At 35.9% G+C, this 25557-nt stretch overlaps 1 protein-coding gene and 2 long non-coding RNA genes across 6 annotated transcripts in view; all 3 read right to left on the bottom strand.

The window, feature by feature from the left end:
- LOC145802018 (uncharacterized) overlaps window positions 1-25557 on the bottom strand; it is a 275004-nt gene that overhangs the window by 5505 nt on the left and 243942 nt on the right. The gene's annotated exons all lie outside the window — the stretch shown is intronic.
- LOC145803165 (uncharacterized) lies at window positions 584-1730 on the bottom strand. Its single transcript, XR_014345283.1, has 2 exons — window positions 1624-1730; window positions 584-858 (listed from the first exon to the last, which is right to left on the bottom strand). It is a non-coding gene; the product is annotated as an uncharacterized LOC145803165 (long non-coding RNA).
- Window positions 3881-22296, bottom strand: LOC114261173 (putative inactive purple acid phosphatase 1). Of its 4 annotated transcripts, none has more exons than XM_082894185.1 (13): window positions 22153-22296; window positions 21417-21599; window positions 21018-21109; window positions 20851-20917; window positions 20607-20729; window positions 19743-19835; window positions 18506-18635; window positions 16523-16604; window positions 15767-15899; window positions 10906-11111; window positions 10678-10803; window positions 5012-5321; window positions 3881-4371 (listed from the first exon to the last, which is right to left on the bottom strand). In XM_082894185.1, exons 2-13 carry the CDS (start codon window positions 21585-21587, stop codon window positions 4066-4068), a joined length of 1839 nt encoding a protein of 612 aa, XP_082750311.1. In that variant the 5' UTR covers window positions 21588-21599; window positions 22153-22296; the 3' UTR covers window positions 3881-4065. The 4 variants fall into 4 exon arrangements, with proteins under 4 accessions (XP_082750311.1, XP_082750310.1, XP_082750309.1 ...); XM_082894184.1 differs by having other exon boundaries at window positions 22060-22236; XM_082894183.1 differs by lacking the exon at window positions 22153-22296 and adding an exon at window positions 21872-22013.

The raw sequence follows: 25557 nt of genomic DNA, 5'->3' as shown, positions 1-25557 counted from the left end.
TTAGCCTAAAAGGAAGAAGTAAAACAGATAGAAGACCCTTTCCTATTCCCCTGGAAGAAAAACTCAAGTTGTCCCAGCATAGCAAAAACTACTCCCATTCTAAAACAATCAATAGAAGCATGATGCTTCGTCAACAAATCCATCTCCAAAATCACATCAAAATCCTTCATCTCTAAAGAAATCAAATCCACTAGAAAAATCCTACCATCCATCTTTATCTGACAAGATCTACAGACATCTCTCAACACTACTGTTTCTCCTCATGGATTACACATGGTAATACAAACATCAAAGGCTCACAAATAATCAAAAATCCGTGTAAATATCTAGGTACCAACACTTAACCTCAAACTGAAATCAAGAAAGAGTCAACACAAGTTTAAACAAAACTAACTTAACCAAACACTACTAAGGACTATAAGGACTCGGACCTCGTCTAAATGATGAAATGCAAGATATGTAACTCGATAAATCTACAGCTCTGATACCACAATTGTCACACCCCAAATCCGGGCATGACCGACCGTGGCCCACAGGGACTTAGCCTAAGGCACACGTAAGCCTAAACACGAATCCAATCACATTGAACAACTGAACAATAGTCCAATAATAAATAACCAAAACTCAATCCAGACATGTCACAATTATAAACGGCAAAATCAACCGTAATCAAAAACCATCCAAACTTATGGGATATAAACAACCCACATATCAAAAATAATCATAAATGAACTTCGATAACAATAAATATAAATATGCACAAACTTGACATAACACTCTAAACTAAAGGAATGCCCTAGAGGTCCATGCAATTGAGTCCCCGCTACGCCATGAGTCCACTTTAAGTCCTTCTAACACCTGGAAATGGTAAACAACTAAGTCAGCTGATAGCTCAGTGAGTAGCAACATGGATAGTAAATACAGTTTTGAAAACAGGGTTCAATTCCAAAATAAGATATATATCACAGAAACTAGATTGGCATACAGTTTGGTAAATACAATCTGTTTCAAAAAGAAGGTTCCACAGTTCAACACTTAAAATACTCATGTCTCGCAAGAACATGATAAATAACATTTTTCACTTAAAACAGATTATAAAATGAACACCAATAATTTTCTGGGTACCAATAAAAACAAATAATCTGCCACACAGTTCTCAGGCTATAAGTCCCGTTGGATCCAATACCGAACTAAGAGTCATCCTCAGGGTGGCACCTGGGCCTTTTCTCAAAGACGATCCGATTGAAGGTCACCTAGTTGTTTTTAAAGGTCTTTTCCTTACAATCGTTGAGCACTAGAGTCATCACGGCCCAACCCGGATCTGTTCCCTAGTGGCCAGAGTCACCACATACAGTGGAATAATTTCCCTGGACTAAATACACACATGGTCCCAATAATCAATACACATCAGTTTTGCAAAACATGGTAGTTCATCATTATAAACATGAGACCAAAACAAATAGTTTACAGTATGCCAAGTTCACACATGTTTCAGAAATAATTTGATTCTATTGATAATATAATACTTTATCAAAACAGTTTAGTCTTAAAACAACAATTTAATTTTCCAATAGTTCAGGGTAAGAGAACATTTATAAAAATACGTAGCATGAAACTACTCACCTGAAAACGAAATAGTATAATCCTCGAATAAAGTATGAAAGTCCAACTAGTGCCCTGAACCAAGTATAAAAAACTACACGTCACTACTAATTTAAAAATACTAAAGAATACGAACTAAGTAACCCCAAACTAAAGCGCACTAATACGGCTCAACCCAACTCACCGTTACTCTTAAATATTACCTAAGTTCATGTTCTTCAAGGTCTAAAATCACCTAAGACATAGGTTCCGATCGAAACTTAACTAAAAATAACTTTAAGATAAAATAGTGTTTTAAACAAGTTTTTCCAATCTATTCGCTAACTTTGAAAATTACAAAACCCACTCCACACTATTCAAAAAATTCCGAAAACCTCCAGATATGATCTAATATATCCTAAGTTTCAAACCCAATTAGTTTCACTTGATTTGCTTATCAAAATAATTATCTACAATTTATTATATCCAAACAGGTTGTTTTCTGCAGCACTTTAAAGAAATTGACGGTTCTCTTAATATACACGAGCAATCAATGCAAGACCAAAAACGTACGAAACTAAACTCATAACTGGTTCTAATGACACTAATTTGATAATTTTTGGATTTATACCCAAAGAGAACAACACTCCCGAATTTACTGTTTCGGACTGGTTTCCTGGACAGACTTGAATACCTCCATTTATATGGATTTTGAATCCCAAAAATTATGAAACAATTCAGATATGCAATTCAATATGTAATTAATCTACTGTAAAAATTTCAGTTCGAAATTCATCCGTTTGATATGGTTTCTTGATTTTTAAAATTTGTGACTTTGCACAGAATTTTTGGACTGAAAATTACACCCAATCTTTACGCATAAATTTAGCTCCTCAAGTTTCTTAATAGAATATCTATATACACAATACATAAACCTACAACCTCTCCATCAATGAATTAAATAACAATATTATTAGGATAAAGAACAAAGAAAGAAGAGAAGAAAACATAGGAGGCCACACAACACAACACACCCAAAGCTCTCCTTCTTGGCTACAACAATAATCTTGATGATTAAAAAACCCCTTTCTTTCCTTCATAAACCCACGGCTGCAAGGGCTGCTAGTGTTGTGGAAAACAATTATAACAAGAGTTAGGGTTTGTGTTTATTTTATTTTATACTAGTGGTGGGCACACTTAGGTCAAATAAATAGATAAATATACAAAATACATATATAAGTTACATGCAACTCAAATGGTAAGAGCCTAACTTATAAATTTTGTGGTGTAGAGTTCCAGTCACACCCTCTTCTCTATTTAATTTTTTTACAATAAATCTTGCCTCTAAATTAAATGCTTTTACCATAAATTTATTTTAGGTTTAAAATTAATTAAAAGATCCTCCAATAATATTTAATTTGCACATTAGAATTCACCACCAAAATATTTGAGATTGTAATATTATTATTATCTAATTATTTACTTAATATTTATATTCGGGTTCTCACATAATTTATTCATATTTTCACAAACACAAATATATTCACAAATATAAACTCTAAATCTAATTTATTCACAGTAAAGTAGATGATAGAAGCCATACCAATGAGAGAGAGAGACAGTACTGAATCAATCAGAGGGAGCTCGAGAGAGAGAGAGCAGGGAGCTCCAAAGAGAGAGAGCAGGTAGCTCGAGAGAGAACAGAGTGTTGAACTCGCGAAGAGCGAGAGAGAGACAGCAGAGGGAGAAGGAGAAAGCATGAATGCAAAACACGGGACTGGGGGGGTTAAATATAAGTTCTAAAATCGTGGTTGTGAACCACGATTTCACTTAAAGAAAAAATATTTACCCTAAAATCGTGGTTACAAATAGCGAGTTCATCATAAACTCGTGGTTATGAACAACGAGTTCAGAAGAAATCTATTCTTTGATGAATTCGTGGTTTCAAAAAGCGAGTTCAGCACAAAAATTTTTTGGGATGAAATCGTTCTTGTAAAAAGCGAGTTCAAAGGAAAAAAAATTTAATTAAACTCGCGTTTCGTAACAGCGAGTTTCAAATTTGGCAGGTTTCGCACGACAGGGGTGGAAAAGTGTTGAACTCACGATTGTGAAACGCGAGTTAGCTCATTTTGGAAATTCTTCCAAAACTAGGCTTAGTTTAGGAATTCCTTTATTATTTTGGCTTATTTAGGGAAATGCCCCCTAATAACCCTAATATAGCCATTGTTATGTTACAACTTAAAAGTCTAAGGTCTACACGCTCTACACCTGTCCAGAGCCAAGTGAAGCATTGGCTAAATGCCAGTAAATCTGTCGTGATCTACACGCTTTATATGTTCATATTGTATGCAACATGATGGTTAACCTTGACAAACTTGTGTCCACTATGTAATTACCTAACAATTGTTTGCATAGATCACACTACACATGACCAAGTTGTGAAATTAACATTCAGTGTGCAAGGAAGGGAAGGGCATTTAAAACTCAAGATGCCAGTGTTGTACTCGGGCAACTGTCCACAGTGCAGGCCAGGATGTCTCTATAATCCCGTGATATTCTGAATGAGTCGTAAACATTCCCATCCCTGCTTTTCTTGTACTCCAACAAAAGGTTTGAATGGTCGAATGCAGTGAGTTTTACGAATCCATAATCATGGTCTTTGAAGACACTCCACTTGGTTTGAAGGCTAGTGAAGTCCGCAAGGCTTGCTCCACCGCCCCCAGCAACTATATGAATTGTCCCATTCAAGCTGCCCTTATAATAGTGCTTCTCTTCATTCGTGCAAATGTTCTGTAGCAACAAAAACAAATACCACCACCAAAATGTTAGTTATAACTTGTAAGAGAGTAGAACAAGTTGATTTTATTTAAATCAACATCTGAAATATTTTATTTATTCCGTATTAAGTGAAAGCTTAACAAACCCCTGATGTTGTGAGAAAGACAAAATATTCTGCTATGATTTCTCAATAATCATTTCTTTAGTTATTTCTAATAGCAAATTTCTTGAACTTCCTTTTCCCTTTCAGTTTTATCCTTTCTTTGGTAGAACCTGAACCATGGCACACCTTGCCAAAACATAAAGTAACACATGTTTTCAGCTACTGGAAACATAACATTTGTGCATCCGAAGAAATTATTTTAGTGAAGCTTTTGTCTTATATCAATCTTTTCCCTCTACACCTCCAGAACACCATTTTTCTGGTCATACAAAGTCATTCTCCCAAGAAAGCAATCAGAGTTGTAGGCTAGTAGCAAGTATAAGCAAGCAAACTTAAAAATTGTCCAAAAGACATTTCCACTTTCAGGGTGTTTAGGAAGTTAGATGGAACAAAAGATGAGAGCCAACTTTTCTTTAGAGTGGTTCCAGGAAAAATATCTATATATATATAAACAGAGCATTCAATCATTTGATGTGTAGTTAAGAATACCTGGTAAATGGGACATGTCCTCTCATAGTTATGCACATGGCCATAGATGGCTATGTCAACCTTGTACTTCTGCCAAAGTTTCTGAAGACTCTCCCTCCCCATTGGTTCCTCGAAGGATCCTTCATCAGCATACCAATCAGCAGAAGAATAACCCAATACTCGATGCGCAAGGAAGATCAGCCACGGTTGTTTTTGTCTATCAACGGATGCCAGACAGTGCTGAATGAAGTTAAATTGCTCCGTTCCCTCTCTCCAATCGTGTTCTGTATCAGCTATGCAGAATCGAAACATGCCATAATCAGTGGAATACCTGGCAGCAAGAACATAATAGCACTTGAGCCAGTAGTTCCTTGTAAATCTAGAAACGAAGGAAATTTGGTGGAATGTGCACTGAGGTTGGACGCTTATTAATTTTACATATAAATCATTTCAAAATTAATTTTCTATGGCCAAGAAGAAAATCTGTGGACACAACAAACATGAGCAAGAGTGTGAAGTAGTTTTTAAAGATATTAAATAGGGTAAAATACAGTGACACCCCTTATATAATTCTGAAATCACACTGTCACCTCTTTATTATCCAAAATCACCCTGACCTCCCTTGTCAGAGAACTCAGTTAAATGACATGATAAAATGATCATAATATCCCACCCTCCCATACACTTTTGCAGCCCTTTTCTTTCTTCTCTCTCTATTTTTCTCTTCATTAATATGACACAACTCACCTTCTGAACCTGAACCACCATTCCCACTACCTCACAACTCCATCATGGACCATTCTCTTTATTCTTCTCTCTCTTTCCCTCTTTCTTATATTTGTCCTAAATCAGGCCAACGAACAATTGCTGTAGCCATTCGTCTAAACCAGACTAGTCATCCATCTCATCTGCAAGCATGATTGCCGACAATTGCTCTACTGATTTTCTGTCAGCAATGATTGTCAGCATCCCATCCACAGTCACCTTCTTCTCATCTGCAACTGTGTTTGTCACAGCCGCGTAGCCTTATCATCCACCACCAGCGCAACCCAACGCAGCCCCAATGAGGATTTCCGCAGTCGTCCATGCAATCACAGTGAACCCATCGTCCATGGAAGCTCATTGTCCACCATGAGCCACAGACCCACCATCTCTCTCTTCTTTACCATATTCTCTGTAAACCACCGAAATATGGTTTGATTTATATGTATGATTTTGTAGGTTCTTGTTAAATTGTGTATAATTCGGTTCATTTTGGGTTGTTGGGATGGGGATAGGACTGGGTTTGGAGCAGTGGGAGTTGAAGAGTGTGGAATTGTGGGTATGGAGGGGCTGGTGGTTTGGGTTGTGGATGGTTGAACTATGGGCGTGGAGGTGTCGTGGTGGGTTAAGGTGGTTTCTGATGGAGGAAGGGGCTAGTGAAGGCCATGAGTTTTGAAGATGCTTGAAGGACCTCCTTCACATGCCTTTGCCATTACAATGCACCACTCTGTTTCACATTGTATAATTTTCATGATACACTTTCAACAATAATTTAAGTGTTCTTTCATTTTTCTTTGCCAATTTATTGTTTGATAAAATGTGTGAACCGCAAAATGTCTTTGTTTTTATTATAGTCTACATGATCATTTACATTCAATTCAAGCTGTAAGTATGCTTTTAGTTATCTAATGAAATGCCTTAAGTTAATTCTTCTTTTAATTTTTGTTCTAATTTGTTCTGATTGATCAACTCATCTCATTCTTCTTTTAATTTTTTTTTTCTTTTTTTTTGGGGGGGGGGGGTGAATAGACTAGAGGATGGGAGTGGTGGGAGTTGTGGATGGCTAATTCTTCTTTTAATTTTTTCGTTTCTTAGAATTTTTTTCCTTCAGCTAGAATGAAGGATGAGAGTGGAAGGAGCTGCTGGGTGGTCATTGAAAGTGGAGGCATGAAATATATTTGTTGGGATTAGCAATTTTCGTTGGTCAACAAACGGTTGACTCACGGATGGATGAGATTGATACTCTAATATCAAAAAGAAGGGAGGGGAGTGATATTTAATAGAATAAAGGGGGTGACGGTGTTATTTCACAAGTATACAAGGGGTGTCGGTGTAATTTATTAAATAATGATCTTGAGATAAAAGATGATGCTAAGTATGGGAGCCTATAATTGCACCCACCAAATTTCTCAGTAGAACCACATCATCTTTAAGGTACAAGAGTTTATGCATATGGTCCAAGAATTGTGATGCATGAAGTGGATGTACTGAGGAATTTAGCGGGTGCATTTAGAAGTTCCCAATAAGTATGCATCGTGCTTCTGCAATAGGCAAAGCAATAACTAAACTATTCTACCTGGGGTGTTGATCCAAATATTGATGATATACAGTCTGTTTAATGAATAGCCAAGCATATTTGTGTATGTACAATATAGGTATTATCAAATGGCTACAGGTTAAAGGATTAACTAAATGTAAAATTAACATCCATAGTGAACAACTTTAATATAGTTCCATACCAATTCCCAAAAAAAAAAAAAAAAAAAAAAAAAAAAAAAAAAATCAGTTAATTTTAACCAATGGTCCAACTTCTTTCCAGTTATGACAGGACCAAAACAATATGCGTCTATGGGACCTATACGAGGTCCATGTCAATGATTTGAGTCATTCAGTTTTTAGGTGCCTGTGTATACATTATCCATGAATAAAAGATGGATGGTCTATTTTCAAAATATACTTGCCATTCATTTTTATTTTTATTTTATTGTTATTTTTTAAAGACAAATTTGATGGAATCATGTGCATACTGTTGAAGATAAAATTATATTATTAAAGATTTTAAAGATATTAGAATATATGGAGATTTCATGATTTGTGCTTATCATGATTTTTCCTAACTTTAATTTCTCTTAATCCCTGAACTGAAGGGATCTGATTGTAGGGGAAATATCAAAAACATGGTGTAGGATAAATAATTACAAAGTAATGGATGTACAAGTGAATTATGCATTGGATTGTGAAAAAAAAAAACTTGTTTTTCCTACTCTCCATGTTTTTCATATTCCCCCTTGATTGTATCTCTTATTCTATTTTTATGGTGTTCCATGTAATCAAGATAATCAAGTGAATGAATGAAAGATGGAGCCCATGGAGTTTTGTGTGTGTGGATGTAGGTCAATATTGGCCGAACCACATTAACCATTTGTGTTCTTTCTTTTATCTTTTCTGTCTCTATTATCTCTGCATATTCAACTTTATTTTCTTATTACAAAATTCAACTTGGTATCGAAGCATCTGATCCCACCCTTCCGAATTTTGACGTATTTTCAGACCTTTTTTTGGCCCTATTTCATTCTGCTCTCCTGCTCTCTCCCATTTGATTTCTTCATTGGTTTTTCTTCCTTGGGTGTCAACTTGGCAAAGGAAGGAGTTCCTCCTAGTTTGTTTACTGCCTTGTTGCTTTCCAGCACTCATTATTGTTCAATTTTGGTGGTTTTGTGCTTGGATGTCCTACCCAATTGATTTCTTTTGAGGTACATGTTCTCTAGGTGTTGATTTGATCCCTAGAGTGGTTTTGTGGTCATGGTTTGTTGATAGGCTTCAGCTTGCCAAGCCATCCTTGGTTGCCGGCTGGTTTTCTTCACGACAACTGTCTCTCTTGCTGCTTCTGTTGATGCCCTTTGTTTTATTTGGGCTTGAAAACCCTTGTTTGGGTGCTGATTGGGCTTATGAACCCCTGTATTTGGAAACCCTTCCCTGGGTGTTGCTTTGGTCTCTAGATTGGCTGTTTTTTGGTGTTCTTGAAGCTTGTTAAGGTTCAGTTGTTGCTATTTCTTGTTGCTTCTCCCTCAATTTGTCATTTAGGGAGAGAATAATCTCTATTTGCACAATGTTGATTATGTGTGTATTGTGTCTGCATGAAGTTGATTCCATGCACATTTCTTTATTGCAAGATGTTGATTCCTTACCTAGGTTCTTCCAAGTCGTTATTGAGGGGAGAAATCACAATTGTTGCCGTTTTTTGACAACTTCATTGTAACTGTTTGTGATGATCATCCTATTTTCAAGTTCAAGTTCAAGTTGGACACATCACTTCAAATGTTCTGTGTTCCAACTTGAAGGGTGAGTATTGAAGATAAGAGCATATTCTTAAAGATACGGAAAATATTAGAATATATGAAGATCTCATGATTTGTGATTATCATGATTTTTGCTATCTTTGATTTCTCTCAATTCATTAATTGAAGGGATTTCAATCTGGTTTGTTCAGAGGCCACTTCCAGCATGGCTTGATAGTCACTATTATGGGGAATTGAGGCTCTTTGATTAGCCGTGGGAGAGACTGAGAGATGTGAGGGCAGTTGGCATGGTTTGGCGGACACTCACTGTTTATAGATGTTGTGCTTGCTAGGATTCCTCCATGGGGCTAGATTCTTTCTTCTATGTCATGGCATGTCCTGGCTATGAGGTGGTGTTTGTTTTTGAGTACCGTAGGCCTTGTCTGCTATTTCAGATCAGTTCATTGTATTCCTAAAATTGACCATGCAGCTTCATGTGACAGATAGGTGATGTTCTTATGCCACTTCCGACATGACTTGAGAGTGATTGAGAGGGTCACTGCTATGGGGAATTGAGGCTCTTTATCAGCGGGTCATTGCTATGGGGAATCGAGACTCTTTATTAGTCGTTGTAGAGACTAGGGGTTGCGAGGACAATTCGTGGGGTATGGTTGGTTGCGCTTGTTCTTACAGACGATGTGCCCATTGGTCTTGTTTGTTGTTTCAGTTGTTAGTTTGGTGGTGGAATGAGCAAAACTTAGGTTTATGTATCATTTGTTATTGTTGCCAACATATCGCTCCTAGGGGCATAATACATTGGCAACACATTATGATAACTATTGTGCTTTGTTTGATATCCCTCCTAACTATTTTAGTGGGGTGGTGTTGGAAATTGTATTGACATGTTGTTTCCTGGGGTATGCCTCTTGTACACATGTATATTTGATTGTTTTATTTATGACTTACCCAAAAAAAATAGAAAAAATGTAACCCATAGAGCTTTGTGTGCATGGACACAAGTCAATATTGGCCAAACTACATTAATCATTTGTGTTCTTAGAACATTTTCTTTCATCTTTTTTGTTTCTATTCTCTCTCGATATTCAACTTTATTTCCTTATTACAAAATTCAACTCATACAATTATCAAATCAATCTTAATTTTTTTCATGGATCATCTCCACAGAAGAAAAGAAAATAAAAATAAACAGCTCAGAATATCGATGTAGCCCGAGTAGGGCACACCAAAGCACACTGTTGGGGTCCAGTCCTCTCTCCCAACTGCAGAAAAGCTGGACCCCCTAACCAAATTGCGCCTGTGCTGCCCTTCTGAAATTAATAACAATAAATACACCATCCTACATCGGAAGTTGTTCAAATATTTGCGATATTACTGTAGTTCATGCATTCAACGATTCTACAGAATTCACATAAATCATTTAAGATGGCCTACATTTATATTTAAGATGGCCTACATTTATGTTCTCTACTTAAATGTAGAATTTAGAGAGAGTACTATCAAGTGGTGGAAGGCAAAATGTGAGAAAGTAAAATCTTTAAACATATATGCCTATATATGTGCATATTAAACAAAAAATTAAAATTAAAACAACTATCTAACTAGTTGTTATTATAATGTGTCCCATACCAGAATTTATCCCTGTTCTCAGCAGGAACATAGAACATCGTCTCGGCTAAGACACCACACTCTCCTCCTGAATCCATGTTCCCATAGAAGGAACCTGTTCCCGGCCAATCACGCTCATGATTACCGCTGCACAGATAAATCATCAACCAACACAATATATGCTCCACCAAAATCATCCAGTTCAGTATTTATATGCTCTAACAATTTTTGCAAAAAGTTCCAACAAACCTCGCAACCATGTAAGGCACAGTTGAGGCAATTGGCTCAATTTGTGCAGTAAATTGATCCCACTGCGAAAGATAGCCATTTGCATAGCAAATATCTCCAATGTGAAACACTATATCTATGTTCTCCAAGTCTCTAATGAGTTGCTTAGTAGTGTTAAGAGAGCCATGCTGGAAATTATTATATTCATTAGAGCCATCAGCCTCATCCTGCAAGGTGGAAAATGGAAAAGAATACTTTAAAACTGCAGCTAAGTATTAGCACTTATTAGTAAACTTAAAGCCTGGACATTAAGTACTTTTACACACAAAGAAACATATAACTATTTTGGGTAAATTACACTTTGCCCCCTTAAGTTTGATGCAGAGCATAAGAAGCTCAAGGAAGACTAAATTCAAAGAAGTGATAATATTTAGACGTTGGCATGATTTCAAAGAGAAATTATTAGGAATCTTATATAATTATGTGTCTAGTATTATTAGTCTTATTTTATGACTATTTTTATGTTTTCTAGGAATTTTAGATGAAGGGTATTTTAGTAATTTTCATTATTATTGTCATGGGTTGTAGGGGGTCGCCCATGGATCATCTTGTAAGTCAAGTTATTTAATTGGATTTTATTTATATTTCTTATTTGGCCTTGAAATGATTTTGAAAGTCAAAGATATTATAATAGTTTCTTTTTTTGGTTCTAGTTGGTATAGGAAGTTTCCAAATTCTATATAAAGCGATAGCTTATACTTCAATAGAGTTGATATTTTATAGAATTTTGAGAGCTTTGAAACTTGTTTGGGTTTGTGTGATGCAACCCTAACCTTAGGTGTGATTTCTATAGAATCTAAGTGTGATACCTAGACCTATCTTTTTCTTGTCCTTTCCCTCTTTTATTTCCTGCACTTTTAACAGCCTAAAGTACTGTTCACTGTTCACAGCCCCAAAATTTCAGCTTTCATGGTTAAACCATTTATTACCCAAAACAAACCCTACTTGTCCCCTATATTTTTATTGCCATAAAATCCAATTAAAATCAGCCCCCAAAGCCCAGATTTGTTGTTGCCCTAATCATTCTACATCAAAGTTTTAGGGTTTTCCCACTCTCATCCTTAAAATATTTTTTTCCCACTTTGGCGCTTAACATTTGAAATTTTTTCCAATTTACTCCCAAAACAAACTTCCATCTAATTTTGGACAGAAAATGCCACGTGGCGCCACGTGGACAGCGACAACATGGCATGAAAATGGGTAAATTAAACGTTCCCCCTAAGTTTAAAAACTTTCCCACTTTGGTTGCCCTTAAAGTATTCCTTCCTCCTACTTTGGCCCTTAATGTTTGTAATTTTTCTCAATCTACTCCCCAAACAAAGTACTGTCCAATTTTGGATGGAAAAATGACACTTTGGTAACTATGTTGCATAAAAAATAAATTATACAAAAATTTAGTTGAGTTTTTTGATTTTTTTTTTTCAATGTTTTTTTTAAAACAAAAATTATAAACAAGTTTGAAAAAACTCGGCTGGGGTTGCTTAACAACTCCGCTAGTCCCAAGCTCGGATAAAGGAGAAGGATTGTGTGTTAGGTAGCCGACAACCAACATGTAAAAAAGCCATTCGGATCCTTCATGACATGAAGCCTAATACTTTGAATCGATTAAATACTAAGTTGTTCCCCTTAAGTGACGCGTTGCGCCTACCTCGGGGTGTTTCGAAAAGTGAGCAAGGGGCGCCGCATCAACGCCTAGGTGCAGTGAAGAATGAGCAAAGGTTTTCGCCTTTTTTATGGACGAGCGTGGATAAAGCAACTAATCCAAGGTTATAGATTTAGGATAGCCACATGGAATATAAGAACTTTAACTGGTAAGACTATGGAATTGGTGGATATCATGATTAGGAGAAGAATTAATATAACTTGCGTACAAGAAACTAAGTGGACGGGTGAGAAAACTAGAGAAATAGAGGATACCGGTTTTAAGCTATATTATAGTGGCAATGATAGACACAAGAATGGGGTAAGAATAATACTTGCCAAGAGTCTTATAAAAAATGTAATTGTTGTCATTAGGAAAGACGATAGGATTATGTTCATTAAACGTGTTATTGGTGAGAATATAGTGAACGTTATTAGTGCATATGCCCCCCAAGTAGGATTAGATAATCAAACTAAGAGAGTTTTTTGGGACCAAATGGATGAGGTACTACAGGAGATACCCGTAGAAGAAAACCTAGTTATAGGTGGTGATTTCAATGGCCATGTAGGAGTAGATAAACTAGGGTATGAGAGAGTGCATAGTGGGTATGGTTTTGGTGATAGAAATGAGGCTGGAGAAAGTATTTTAGATTTTGTGTTGACTTCTGACCTAGTGGTTGCCAATACTATGTATAAGAAGAGAGATGAGCATTTGATAACCTTTAAGAGTGGGTCAATTAGGAGCCAAATATATTACAAATCAGAAGACAAAGGCAGGGAAGCAGTGGCATGAATTACACCTTTTCCTGACACAGAAGAAATGGTACCATCAGCAATTCTAACTTTATCCTGTCCTGAAGAAGGGGTATAAGCGGATAACAAATCAGAAGACCCAGACATATAGTCGGAAGCACTAGAATCGATAATCCAAGGCAACAGTTGATGAGATAGGAAAGCACTTGTAGAAGAAGCTAAGTTACATGAATGGGCAAAGTTACCTGAAGATGAACCAGATGCCCGACGGTCTAACAAGTGGTGAAGAGCAACCTCCAACTCAGAAGTAGAAAACCCAGAGATATCAGCAGAGGAAACAACCGGAGCAGGGGACTGTGGCTCAACTGTATCAGAATGATGAACCCGAGCATTCTAGACTGACCCGAGCGATCCCCTCGAGACGCAGAACGATCTCCACGACCCCCAGATGGCGGCCTATGCAACTTCCAACAAGTCTCACAGGTGTGGCGAGCACGACGACAATAGTCACTAAAAAGGGTATCATTCTCAAAAGGAGGACGAGAACCACGATTCCCATCTCGAGAGGGTGTAGAAACTAGGGCAGGCAGGCGGAAGCATAACAGAACGACGACTCTCCTCATTTTGCATATAAGCAAACGCTTCTTGGAGAGAAGGAAGCACATCCATACCCAGCACACGACTCCTAACAGGATCAAACTCCACATTCAGACCTTCCAAAAACTTGAAGACCCGCACTTGTTCAACAAATTTTTGATACCTAGCAGAATTAATGGGACAGACAGGCTTGTAGCCCTGAAGATGATCAAGTCTCTTCCACCCATTACTAAGGAAAGTAAAATACTGGAGGATAGTCATCTTACCTTGGACGGAACGGTCAATTGAGCATCACAACTCCAAAGTTTGGGAAAAATTGCCTTTGCGGGAATACTAAGCGGCCACAGCCTCCCAAATATCCTGTGCTGTGTCCATAAACAAGTATCCCTCACCAATCTCCGGAACCATGGAATGTATCAACCAGCCCATGATAAGAGTTGGTAATCTCCCAATGATCATAACCTGGATCTGTGGAACTGGGAGCCTGAACGCACCCATCAACATATCCCAGCTTCCCTTTGCTCTTCAAAAATATAGTCAAACTCCGCGACCACGCTAGATAATTTTGACCATTAAAGAGAGAGGTGGTGATTTTCTGGCTAGGATTGAGGGAATCAGTCATAGTAGTAGGCAAACCAGGATTCACGCCCTAAGAAGCATGTGAAGTAGTATACTCACGAGTCAATTCTGCCATGAATACTCTACTAAAGAACCCTCACAACAAACACTAGTTTAATCACAAACCTGGAAGATGGGGGAAATATACCAAACAGAACAAAAAAAAGTAATTTAAGAGAACATTTTTTTTTTCCTTTGACAGAAAAAAACAAAGCAGAGAGAAGACAAAATTACATGAGATTACCGAATAAGGAACTTCAACCCAGACCCAAGACAGAGCCAACACAGTCGACTGAGGAGAGAGAGTCGACTGAACCAAAGAGAAGGAAGAGTCGACTTGAACCAGAAAGCCGACTGAACCAAAAAGGTCCTGAGTGGCTGTCGGCAGCCTAAGAAGGGTGGAAAACCCACCCGACTGAATCTCCAAGCCTGCTGCCAACAGACCTGGGTTGGAAAAAGGGGGGCTCCGACGAGCCCTAGGGTGCTGGCGAAGCCCTAGGAGGCTGCAACTAGGCCTGTCGGGGCCCTAGGAGACTATGACTGGTACTGTCGGAACCCTAAGGGGATGACATTTGGTGTGGTGTGGATTTCGGCTGGTGTGGTGATGCGGTGGTGGTGTGGAGGTGGCTATAGGGTTGTGATTTCTAGGGTTTTAGAGTGGCTTTTATACCATGTTATTTTTTAGAAGAGAAAAGTTAGAGGTATGAGTGGTATCTCATCCCTTTTTATATTAAGGCATAGTTTGGGAAGTTGGTTTTGGTGGGTTAGGGGCTAAAATAGCCACAAAAAAAAAAATAGGCTATTTTAGCCACAAAAAACAAAACATCAAATCCAACCCATAATCATTACACTCCTCTCTTACAAAAAAAGTCAAAAAAACCAAAAAGCCAAAAAGTCTTTCCCAAACCAGGCTTTTTAGCCCCAGGTAGCCAAAAAGCCAACCCACTTCCCAAACGGAGGCTAAATCATCACTAGAATTACAGGAGTGCCATAAGGCATAAAATAAGAATACTGAATATTCAACAGAATAAAATAGGAAATATTCTAACACATTCTAACAGCTACCATGTAGTTACATGTTTGGTGTCTTAAATGCCTATATAGGTTTATGGGGATAGATATTTTAAAAACAATGTCATATTTAGAACTTAGATATATATGAAATGATATGTTTCAGCATGCATAGTAGAGTTTGTCACGTGAGTTCTCAAACCTTTCCCATATCTCCAAAGATCACTACTCGTTGTGGAGAGTTTTGACCAGGATAAGGAGACGCCCTAAATTGGTAATGTGGACTCCAAATGTATGTACCATTGAACAATCTATGCCCCAGCCTGTAAGTATATCTGCATAATTGATGTGAAACATATCTGGTGTTAAATTGCAAGTAAAACTGAAGAACTGACAGCAAAACTCCTTGGTAACCCATTGAGTAGAGTAGCACTTTCTATCTTCAATGCAACTCATCTAGCTTACAATCTGGATTTAACCTTTCAAGAAAACCATCAATAGGAAAGAAATGGAAAGGAAAGAACATATGTTAAAGGTACAACAACTTGGTTAATGTATGAATCTCCAAATTAATAACACATTATATATACCTTTTATGATTTAATCAGGATCATTACATTCAGGACTTCAGGTATAAAACACATAACTATAAATCTGAGATTCTCTGAGCATTACAGTTGATATGTAAGTTTCAATCATCAGTTGAATTAACTCCACAGGTAGCAAGGATGACCTGTTACACTTGGGATAAAAAAATTCAACTTGCTTTCACTTCTATTCATAAAATATAACACATAAAGGTTTCAATTAATAAAGGCGGGAAATTTGGAATTGATTTTAAGAAATGGAAGTAGGAGCAAAGGGTTCACAAAGGGTTGGGTCATGAAAGTACCAAGAGATTTGATGACTCTTGACAGGTTCAAAATATTATCATACGCAAGCATAAGATCTGACATACACTGAATTAGGCCACAACTCCTTCAGAAAACTAGTATGTATGAATCCAGGATCACGCCACCCCACTGTTCTTGCTGGAGCATCTGTATGTAGACGATACAAAATGAATTACCTACCCAATAAGTCAGCTGTGAAATCATTCGGTTAATTTAAACCAAGTTAATAAAGTAAACAAACAAAAAAGGTTCCCTAGAATACCCATTCTGCTTCCCATAAACCAGAAGGGGGTGCTAAATGACCTTTTATGCTGTTATTATATCCGATTTATGGGAACATATAAATGAAAACCACTAAATCCTTTATTTATTTATTTTTATTTTTTTTATTGGTATTGGGGTGTCCAAATCAAAGCCCGACTAATCCCCAAGGGAGTACAAGCCCTCAGCAAGGAGTTTACGCAAGTGCACCACGATTAGTTCAAGGGTTTTTTCCCAATCCGATAGCCCCAAGGAATTGTTAGCACCTAACAAGTTTCAATCTCTGAACCTTAGGGAGCACACTCCTAAGACCCAAGGCCTTACCACCAGGACAATCCCTTAGGGTTACTAAATCCTTTAAATTTTGGACATAACAAAACAATGAATATAACATGTACTCAAAATCATTATAATTTTATGGCATTTTTATTCAAATATATGATTTGCAGATACGGACATGGACCAGCATGGAGTTGGTGTTGATGTCTCCATTTTTCGGCTTTTCCAAAAATACCCCTATAGAAGTTACATGGGTAAATATACAGTACATTGGCAGTTATGCCAAAATTCAGGGTTTTTTTTTTTTTTTTTGTAAAACCTCTCAACTGTTGGTTTTTTCAGATTTATAAAATGTTTTAATTTTCACATTTTGAATTCAATCACACCCATCAAGTGTGCACACTGTTTTTTTATAATTTTAAAATCTACAATGAGCATTACATTACACATCTAAAAATACTGTTGTTCAACGATATGCATTATAAATATATGAAACAGAGATGTACACCATATAAAGGGCCTATTTCATAACGTTTATATTTACAAAAAATTTTAAAACTAGAAACAAAACTTCATATTTTAAAACTTGTAAACAATTTACAAAATTTACTATATTTTTGTAATCACAAAAAATTGGTTCACTTGTTTATGAAAAAAGTTTTCATTCCTTCCTCCTCCCATCCCCTCCAGCCACCACCCATTGCTCATCGCCACTTGCCACCACATCCGGCCACCACTAACCTCCAGCCACAATCGCCAATGACTTTCTCCGACCACCACATCTCACAACCGGCAACCATCTTTGGCCATGATCTTCAATCGCCATATCTGGTGGTTGACTGCCATCTCCAACGATCAGAAATTAGGCCATTACTGCCTGCAACTAGCAATCACATTTGGCAACCGCCGACCATTTCCCACCATTGGTGACTAGAAACCAACCCTGGCAACCGATAACCACCTCTTAGCACAATCTCTGACCGTTGACAACCATCTTCGGCCACCACCTCCCGCCAGTCACCCCTTTCACTTGTTTTTAAAACATGTGTATACCAAACATATTTTTTGTTTTAGTTTTAGTTTTAATTTTAATCAAATCTTTAAAAATAAAAAATAAAACTAAAATTTTCTTTTTTGGGCACAACATAGCGTTTAGTATGTTAGTAGAGTTAGCTTACAATGCAAGCCAACGTCTCTCCGTAAACTCGAACTTGAAATCTCACACTCTTGGGACTTACGTTGCCTCTTCGTGACCACTTGGGCCATTACATGGGCTCCAAAAAAAAAAAAGATATTCATATTGTTCATTTATCTCTTTTTTTATTTTTATTTTTTATTTTTTTTTGGATTTGTTGAGGTCAAACTATTCCATTTGACATCCAACTTTTGAAAATTTTGTGAAAACATGTTACCCAAATAAGTTTGATTTATAGTAAAAAATTCATACACTTCAATCCATAACCAAGTATAGCTTACAAGAAAAATTAAAAGAAAAAAGTATTACGCACCGCACATGCTGTTGCGGTCAAAAGTCAATGTTCCAGCTGGGGATTGCCTTTGTTCTCCTCCTTGTGGACCCCATTCAACAAAAGGTTCTGCTTCATTGATTCCATATCCACTTGTCCAAGTCACTGTCATCTGAGTATATTAAAAGAGCATCATTTTCTCAAGAAAATGCAAGCCTGATATAAAGAGGACAAACTATGAAGCACGGATACTTCGACAAACATGCCGCCATACCCATACTGGATACTTCTGGCGTGTGATACTTAGTATGATACTTCTGCATACGTATCGAGTACACGAAACACATATTCAAATTTTTTCTTCTTAATTTTTGGCTTACCCAAATGTGCCCAGTATACCGTACCTCAATTGAAACAATATTTTCTTCTACTACAAAGATAAAATTGCTTCCACTAGACTTCTTTTTTATTTTTAGTGTAATGCTTAGCACGATTTTAAAATTAAGCTATGGTTTGTAACTTATTTAATATGATGACATTTAATTTTGATTTATACCTTTACTTTTAGCATTAAATGTTAATTGTAGGTTGGATGTTAACAAATTAAACTATTTAATCAAATTTTGCATTACTCCAAATTAAAAATAAATACTTTTTACAAACTTTCCAAACCGTACCCGTACACTTTTTTTGGATTTGATCGTATCGACGTACCCATATCGTACTACCCGTGCCCATACCCATGCTTCATAGATAACAAATAACCTTAAAGAGTGTCCTAGGCATGTATTGGGAAGGCACAATTCTGCCAACAATTGAATTTTTTTTGCTTTAGAAGAGGTGGGATCAATGATCTGTTGGATGAATGGTATGGGTTGGCTCTCACACACCTCAGAACTCAAGAATTCAAACATAGGAATAGATTAAAAAAGTTACTGTTTGACGCAATACTTAAAACACATTGAAAACAGGGAGGTAGGAAGTTTGGCAAACTGTTTTTGGGAAAATTTCCTAATAACACCGCCTTTATGGAAACATTTTAAAACTGTTTTCTAAATTTTCAAAATTGTTTTCACAAGAAATTGAAAAACAAATAGGAAAATGATTAGTGTTTTCGAACTTTTCATCGATTTTTTCCAAAAGACAAGAAAAATAAAAACATTGAAAATGAAATCGATACCAAACAAACGCTTAGCTATCTGATATATATTCTCCCTTACTTTCATTAAGTATCATATAAAAACCCTAGGGACTAAACTAACAGCAAAAGTAGACTTACCTCATTCCACATCTTTCCTTGTGCCAAACGCGGGTAAACTGGTGAGTTTGGATTTGCAAAAGTAATTGTATTTGACACTGCCACCAGCTTCGGCTGTTTCATAAAGAAGCTAGCAGAATTAAATTGTAACAGAGGTCACAAATGGCTAGCATGCAAGAGGAAACACAATTTTCATAAAAGAATCAAATAAGAGAGAAAAAGACACAAGAAAAAATAAATAAAAAAGGAATAATATATATGAATAAAAGACAGAGTTAGGTTTGCCATAGATAATCATAACAAACAATGAATTGAGTAGCTCCCATCTTAGATACAAGGAAATGTGGCATCATCACTCTCCCTATTGTTCTTGGAGAAATGAGACCAAAAGATAAAACACTTATTCTGAATCAACTATACATAATTTTCAATTGGAAAACTTTAGTTCAAGCAACTTGAGAGACGACCTAAAAAAAATTCTTTTAAAAAACACACATTGAATTGAGTTGTGAAGATTTTCCAAAAATTTTCCAGTTTGGGAGAAGTTTGGCAGCCTTTAGAATCTATCTGGTGGCAGTTAAAAGTAAATAAAATAAAAAATAAAAAACCCTTAAAATATTAAAAAAAAATTCACTAAAACAGAAAAAAAGGAAAAACAAAAAACTCAATTTTCAGAAATTTAATTCAGGAAATTGAAACCAAACAAGGTGAATTATCAAACAGTTTGTGGCCAACTAACCAATCAACTAAAAAAATGTCAAACATAACAATTAACAAGTCAACAAGTAAAACTGAGGGCTTCTCTATCCTTGCCCCATTTGTGAAAACTTAACAGCCAATAGAACCATGCAGATTTCAGGGTAATGGTGAGCAAGGCAAACATACATTTGATAATCCGCCTGAAAATAGAACAAAAGAGAAGTCCGATCTTTGCTTGATCAATTGAAGCTTCAGCATCCCTTTTCCATTGTCTTTATACTTGGGATTGGTATAATTTGCATATTGATACTGCACAAGAAGTGATATAGTGAATTTCAAATTTTGCAGCCACTTTTGTTGAGTTAAACAGGATGGCAGCAGCCTAAGAATCCATAGAAGAATTTCATAGAAAAGCAGCACAGCACAAAACCTTAATAGGTGCCGTGCACAAGAACGGAGGACCAGTTCTTGGATTTTCCGGAAGACAGGTGGAAGCACTGAAAGCACGAAATACAAATATTTCCTTTGAGATCACATTAAATTTAAAAATAAATAATGAAATAAATAAATTATAACATACAAAGGCATTCAATTTACCTGAAATTGGCAGGAGAAAATACACCAACCCAGTCACCAATTGATGGGTTTGGAATGCTATATTCTAAAGTCACCCATTCAGTGTTTTGGTCCTAGAACAGAGAAGAATCATCTTATTAGTATAAAATTAGCCCCTCTTTTTTTCTTTTTCTTTTTTCTAGCTTTCTTTGTGTGAACCTTGCATCCAATAGTCCTAGGTAGAAAATGAAAATTCAGGATCTATAAAAAAATTTAACCACTGTGAATTAGGAAAAAGAGGCACAATAAGTGCATCACTAGAAAAATTTATTGCAACCGTGTCTTTCTTTCTCCATCAGTGAACTAAACTTTGACGAATGAAGTCTATCAATGGCAAAAGCACGGTCATCTGAAGTCTGTCAGAGGGCATCGGAAGCTTACTCCTAATCCAAGAATCGAAGGCGAGGCTTTAACAAAAGCCCGATCCTCTGGAGCAACTACTGCTCTATCAATAGCAATTCTAGAAAGAGGCTGATCTCGATGAGAAGCTGCACCTTCAAGGCTCACCAATGCCCAGGAAATTGCCAAGAAAATCCACCCAGAAAGTCTCATCTCACCCAATATCTGAATACAATTTGAAAAGAGCTGCTTAAGAACCATTATCCATTTTTTGATAAGTAAATTAAGAACAGTATTCATAGGAACGCAAATGGAGAGTAAAAAAGCTACTACCAGCTCTCATAACATATCAGAACGAATCAAAATCTGAACTTGCATTGCCATTAAACGCTACAAACTAGTACTCTAAATTTGAAATTTTTCTTAGTCTAAACATTTTAGGTCTAAGATCTTTCTGGTCCAAAAAAAATATAAAATAAAATAAAAAGGTAAATTACCCACAAAATTAGAAACCAATGATGTCCATCGTTGGGAATCTTAGTGCAAAGCATTGCCAATCACCCACAAAATTATCCAACAATCAGAAACCACATTGCATAGACATACATATATGTATACACACAAAAATAAAAGAAACCTTGGTTAACAAAGTGATCAACACAAGTCCAAATGAACTGAAGATTACCAAATGTGTATCTCTATGAACTGAAATGAGCTCACGAAACAGTATTCAAGGGGAGAGAGGGAGAGAGAGAGAGAGAGAGGGCATCGAACTGACCTATATAGGAAAGTTGGGATGAGAGAAAAGGGACGATTTGTACTACGAGGAAAGCTCGTGATGTTGCTCTTCGAAAATCAGCAAATTATAGGAAAGGAAGTGACGGTACTTTGGAATTAGCAAATTACTTGCACCACGTTAGAGTAACTTTGACTATACTCAAGTTTTTTTTATTATTATTTTGCTTAATTTATTTTTTTATCTATATACTTTAAAATTATTTTTTATTTTATCTATTCATACAAAATATAAATATATATATATATAAAGTTTCTTAATACTCTTCAAATGCAACTAATTCTAAAACTTTTTGTTAAAATAATAATCGAAACAACTAACTCATTCAAGTGACTAAAGTATGATAATGTTAGCTATTAAGAGGTTGTTTGGGGTGTCATAAACAAGTGTACTTTTTGTCTTTTTGAACTAAAAAATTGAGGAAGAAAATATAGATGTTTGGGTTAACTTTTTGACTTTTTATAAAAAAATGTGTAATAAAAAGTTATAAAAATTGATTTGTAAGAGAAAATTAGAATTGGGAGTTGTGCAGCCGAGATTGTTGGCTTTTAGTGAATAGTGTTAACTTTTTAACTTTTTGAGTAGCTTTTTGACTTTTTAACTTATTCTGGACTTGCCAAACTTGGCCTAAGTGAGAATTTTCTACACAATTTTGAATCAATTTTTTCATAGGGAATGGCTTCTGTCCAGTCCTTAATCGGATTGGACGGCGCTGTTGGGCCCTTAGAGGCCCACCACAGGTCCCGTTTTGATAATTTGAACCGTGCAATATATAGAACTCGTCGAGTATTATATGCCTGTAAAAAATCACGTTGATCGGATATCGATAGCTATGTGATCAAAACAGATTTTTGTCAACCGTTAATTTATTCAACGTCCATTTTTTTATACAAAACTGATTTGATCACATAGCTCTCGATATCCGATTAACGTGATTTTTTATAGGCATATAGTACTCAACGAGTTCTACACATTGAACGGTTCATATTATCAAAGCGGGACCCGTGGTGGGCCCCACGGGACCAACAGCACGGTCCAATCCGATTAAGGACTGGACAGAAGCGATGCCCTTTTTCATATCCTAGTTAACTTATACACATTTTGACTAATTTCGGGATCTCAAAGTCCATGACTTTGAATCACATACCAATACCTCACTTAATTACTCTAAATTTATCTCTAGTTAGAATGTGTTGTTGGAATTAAAGTTTATCTAGTGTAGGATTTATGTATAAAATAAATTTGAATCATAAAATAATAATTATGAATAATTTTAGAGTAGCTAAGTCTGAATTTATAATATTACTACATATGAAGTTGAGTTTTCTTTTTTTTTTAAACATTCTAAAATGTGAAACTCTTTATGAAATTAACCCACTTTTGAAACTATTTATTAAACTAACCGTTTTTATGAAATCGCAAGTTCAAGTTCCAATTTCAAGATATGAAAGTAGATCTTCAACCTGTAATTTCATGTTGACATGTCCCCTTAGTGATTGTTGACAAATGGCATAGAAAAATTATGGGTATGTTTGGTTTGAGTTTGAGAGATAAGTTTTAGAGATAAAAAGTACGAAAAGTTGTTTGGTTTGATTTTTTTCAAAAGATGTTTTGAAAAATTATTTTGAGATAGAGTTTTGGAAAAAGTGATTGATTTGATGTGTATGAGAGAGAGATTTGTTTGGAAAACTTGTAAACCAAACAAGTTTTGGGACATTTTTTTGGAAAAATTTGTTTGGTTTGATTACTTTGAAAACTTATTTGTATAGATTTTTTCTCAAAATTTTTTGAGAAACACAAACCAAACAAGGCCTATATCTTGAAGTTGCGATGTGATTTCAAAATTGCAACTACAAGTTGCAATTGTATGATGAAATCAGATTTCGAAGATGCATTTAAGGAAAAAATTGATTGTGAAAATTGTATGAATAGTGAAAATACATTTAATTTTAAGTTATTCAATTTTATTGTAAACCTATTATTAGCAAAATTTAGACCCATGGAAGAGAGTAACATTTCAATCTTGTCTTTTAGATTTTTATGTGAGATCCCTACCTTTTGTAAGCTCTGTTAAAACTCTAGCTCTTGAATTAATACAATAAAATTTTAATGGTTTACTTGAGATTAAAACCCTAATTCTTGGTTATCGCGGTTTTCATCAAATTATTCACATTTCTTTTCAAAGAGTTGTAGTGCAACCTGAATCACCTTTTCTATCTTTTTTTTATATAATTAATTCTATATTTGAAATAGGTGTTTTAGTCCATAAATTTAGCTCATGCCCTCATGTTCCATTATTATTGCATTTAAATCCTAAACTCACTAGTTTTGTACATATCTGTACATCCTATTGTTATATCAATTATGAATATAATTGTACCCAAAAAAAAAAAAAAGATAAAAACCCTAGGTCAAAGGATCACACGGGGAGTCACCCCCCTTGGAGAGATTTATGGTGTACTTTAGAACAAGATTCATGGATTTAAGGAAAAAGTAAGCCTAGTACCCCAAAACTTGGAGATTTGTCTTGTACCAACCCATCCATCTAGTTCTATTTCAACCAAATGAGATTTAATCCATGATTAATCTTCTTAATCAACTTCCATTTCATTTCAAATTCATCATCTTTAAGCTATTATCTTGTGTTTAATCTCAAATTCTTCTTAAATTCATACGCTAGGTGACTTCAATTCATGAATTAAGGATCAAACTCTTAACTAGAGTCTTGTAATTAGCTTGTTTTAACAAAATCATGAGTTCTTCTTCTCAATTCTCATATTCTCTAGCCAAATTCCAAGTTCTCAAGTTGTCCCCCTCTATACAAGAATGAACTCTCTCTCAGGATGAACTCTCTCTCTCTCTCTCTCTCTCTCTCTCTCTCTCTCTACACTTTCTAGCAGATTTTTGTATGTAACTCATGTGATTAGCTTAAACATAACATATATATAGCCTAGATTAGTTTATGGTGCTAATTAGATGTTAGATTAATTAATTAGAATTAAGGTTAATTAAGCAAAACTTAATTTACTATGTAACTCTCCAAATTTCTATCCCAAATGATAAACAACAATCATGGCTCCTTTAAGGAAAACCGAATATAAATCTTTAAACTTACATTACATGATACAATAGTCCTTCATGCAACAATACATTAATCCGACAACAAGTAAATAAACAAATAAATACCCCCAAGGGTTTACAAGTTTCCAAGGCTTGAGCCTGGTTACACAAAACAGTTATTCAAACCCACACACATATAGCCATTGGCTTACACACAGAGTCACAGTAAAATGAGAGCATTGTACTCCCAACACACATTCTTCCACGCCCCTAGTTAGGTGGGATCACCACATCTTTTCCTACACAAAAATCCTGTAGGGTGAACAT

The sequence above is a fragment of the Camellia sinensis genome, chromosome 11, assembly GCF_055761805.1.
Source record: "Camellia sinensis isolate YWXY chromosome 11, ASM5576180v1, whole genome shotgun sequence".
NCBI lineage: Eukaryota > Viridiplantae > Streptophyta > Magnoliopsida > Ericales > Theaceae > Camellia > Camellia sinensis.
The sequence above is the reverse complement of the archived record's forward strand: the minus strand, read 5'-3'. Positions and strand labels throughout refer to the sequence as shown.

Coding starts and splice junctions, on each gene's coding strand:
- LOC114261173 (XM_082894183.1), bottom strand. CDS start 21,925: ATGCTTTGCACTAAGATTCCCAACGATGGACATCATTGGTTTCTAATT. Junction 20,730..20,850: donor TGTGCACGGCACCTATTAAG/GTTTTGTGCTGT, acceptor CTTCTTGTGCAG/TATCAATATGCAAATTATAC. Junction 11,112..15,766: donor TCTTTGGAGATATGGGAAAG/GTTTGAGAACTC, acceptor TCCACCTTGCAG/GATGAGGCTGATGGCTCTAA.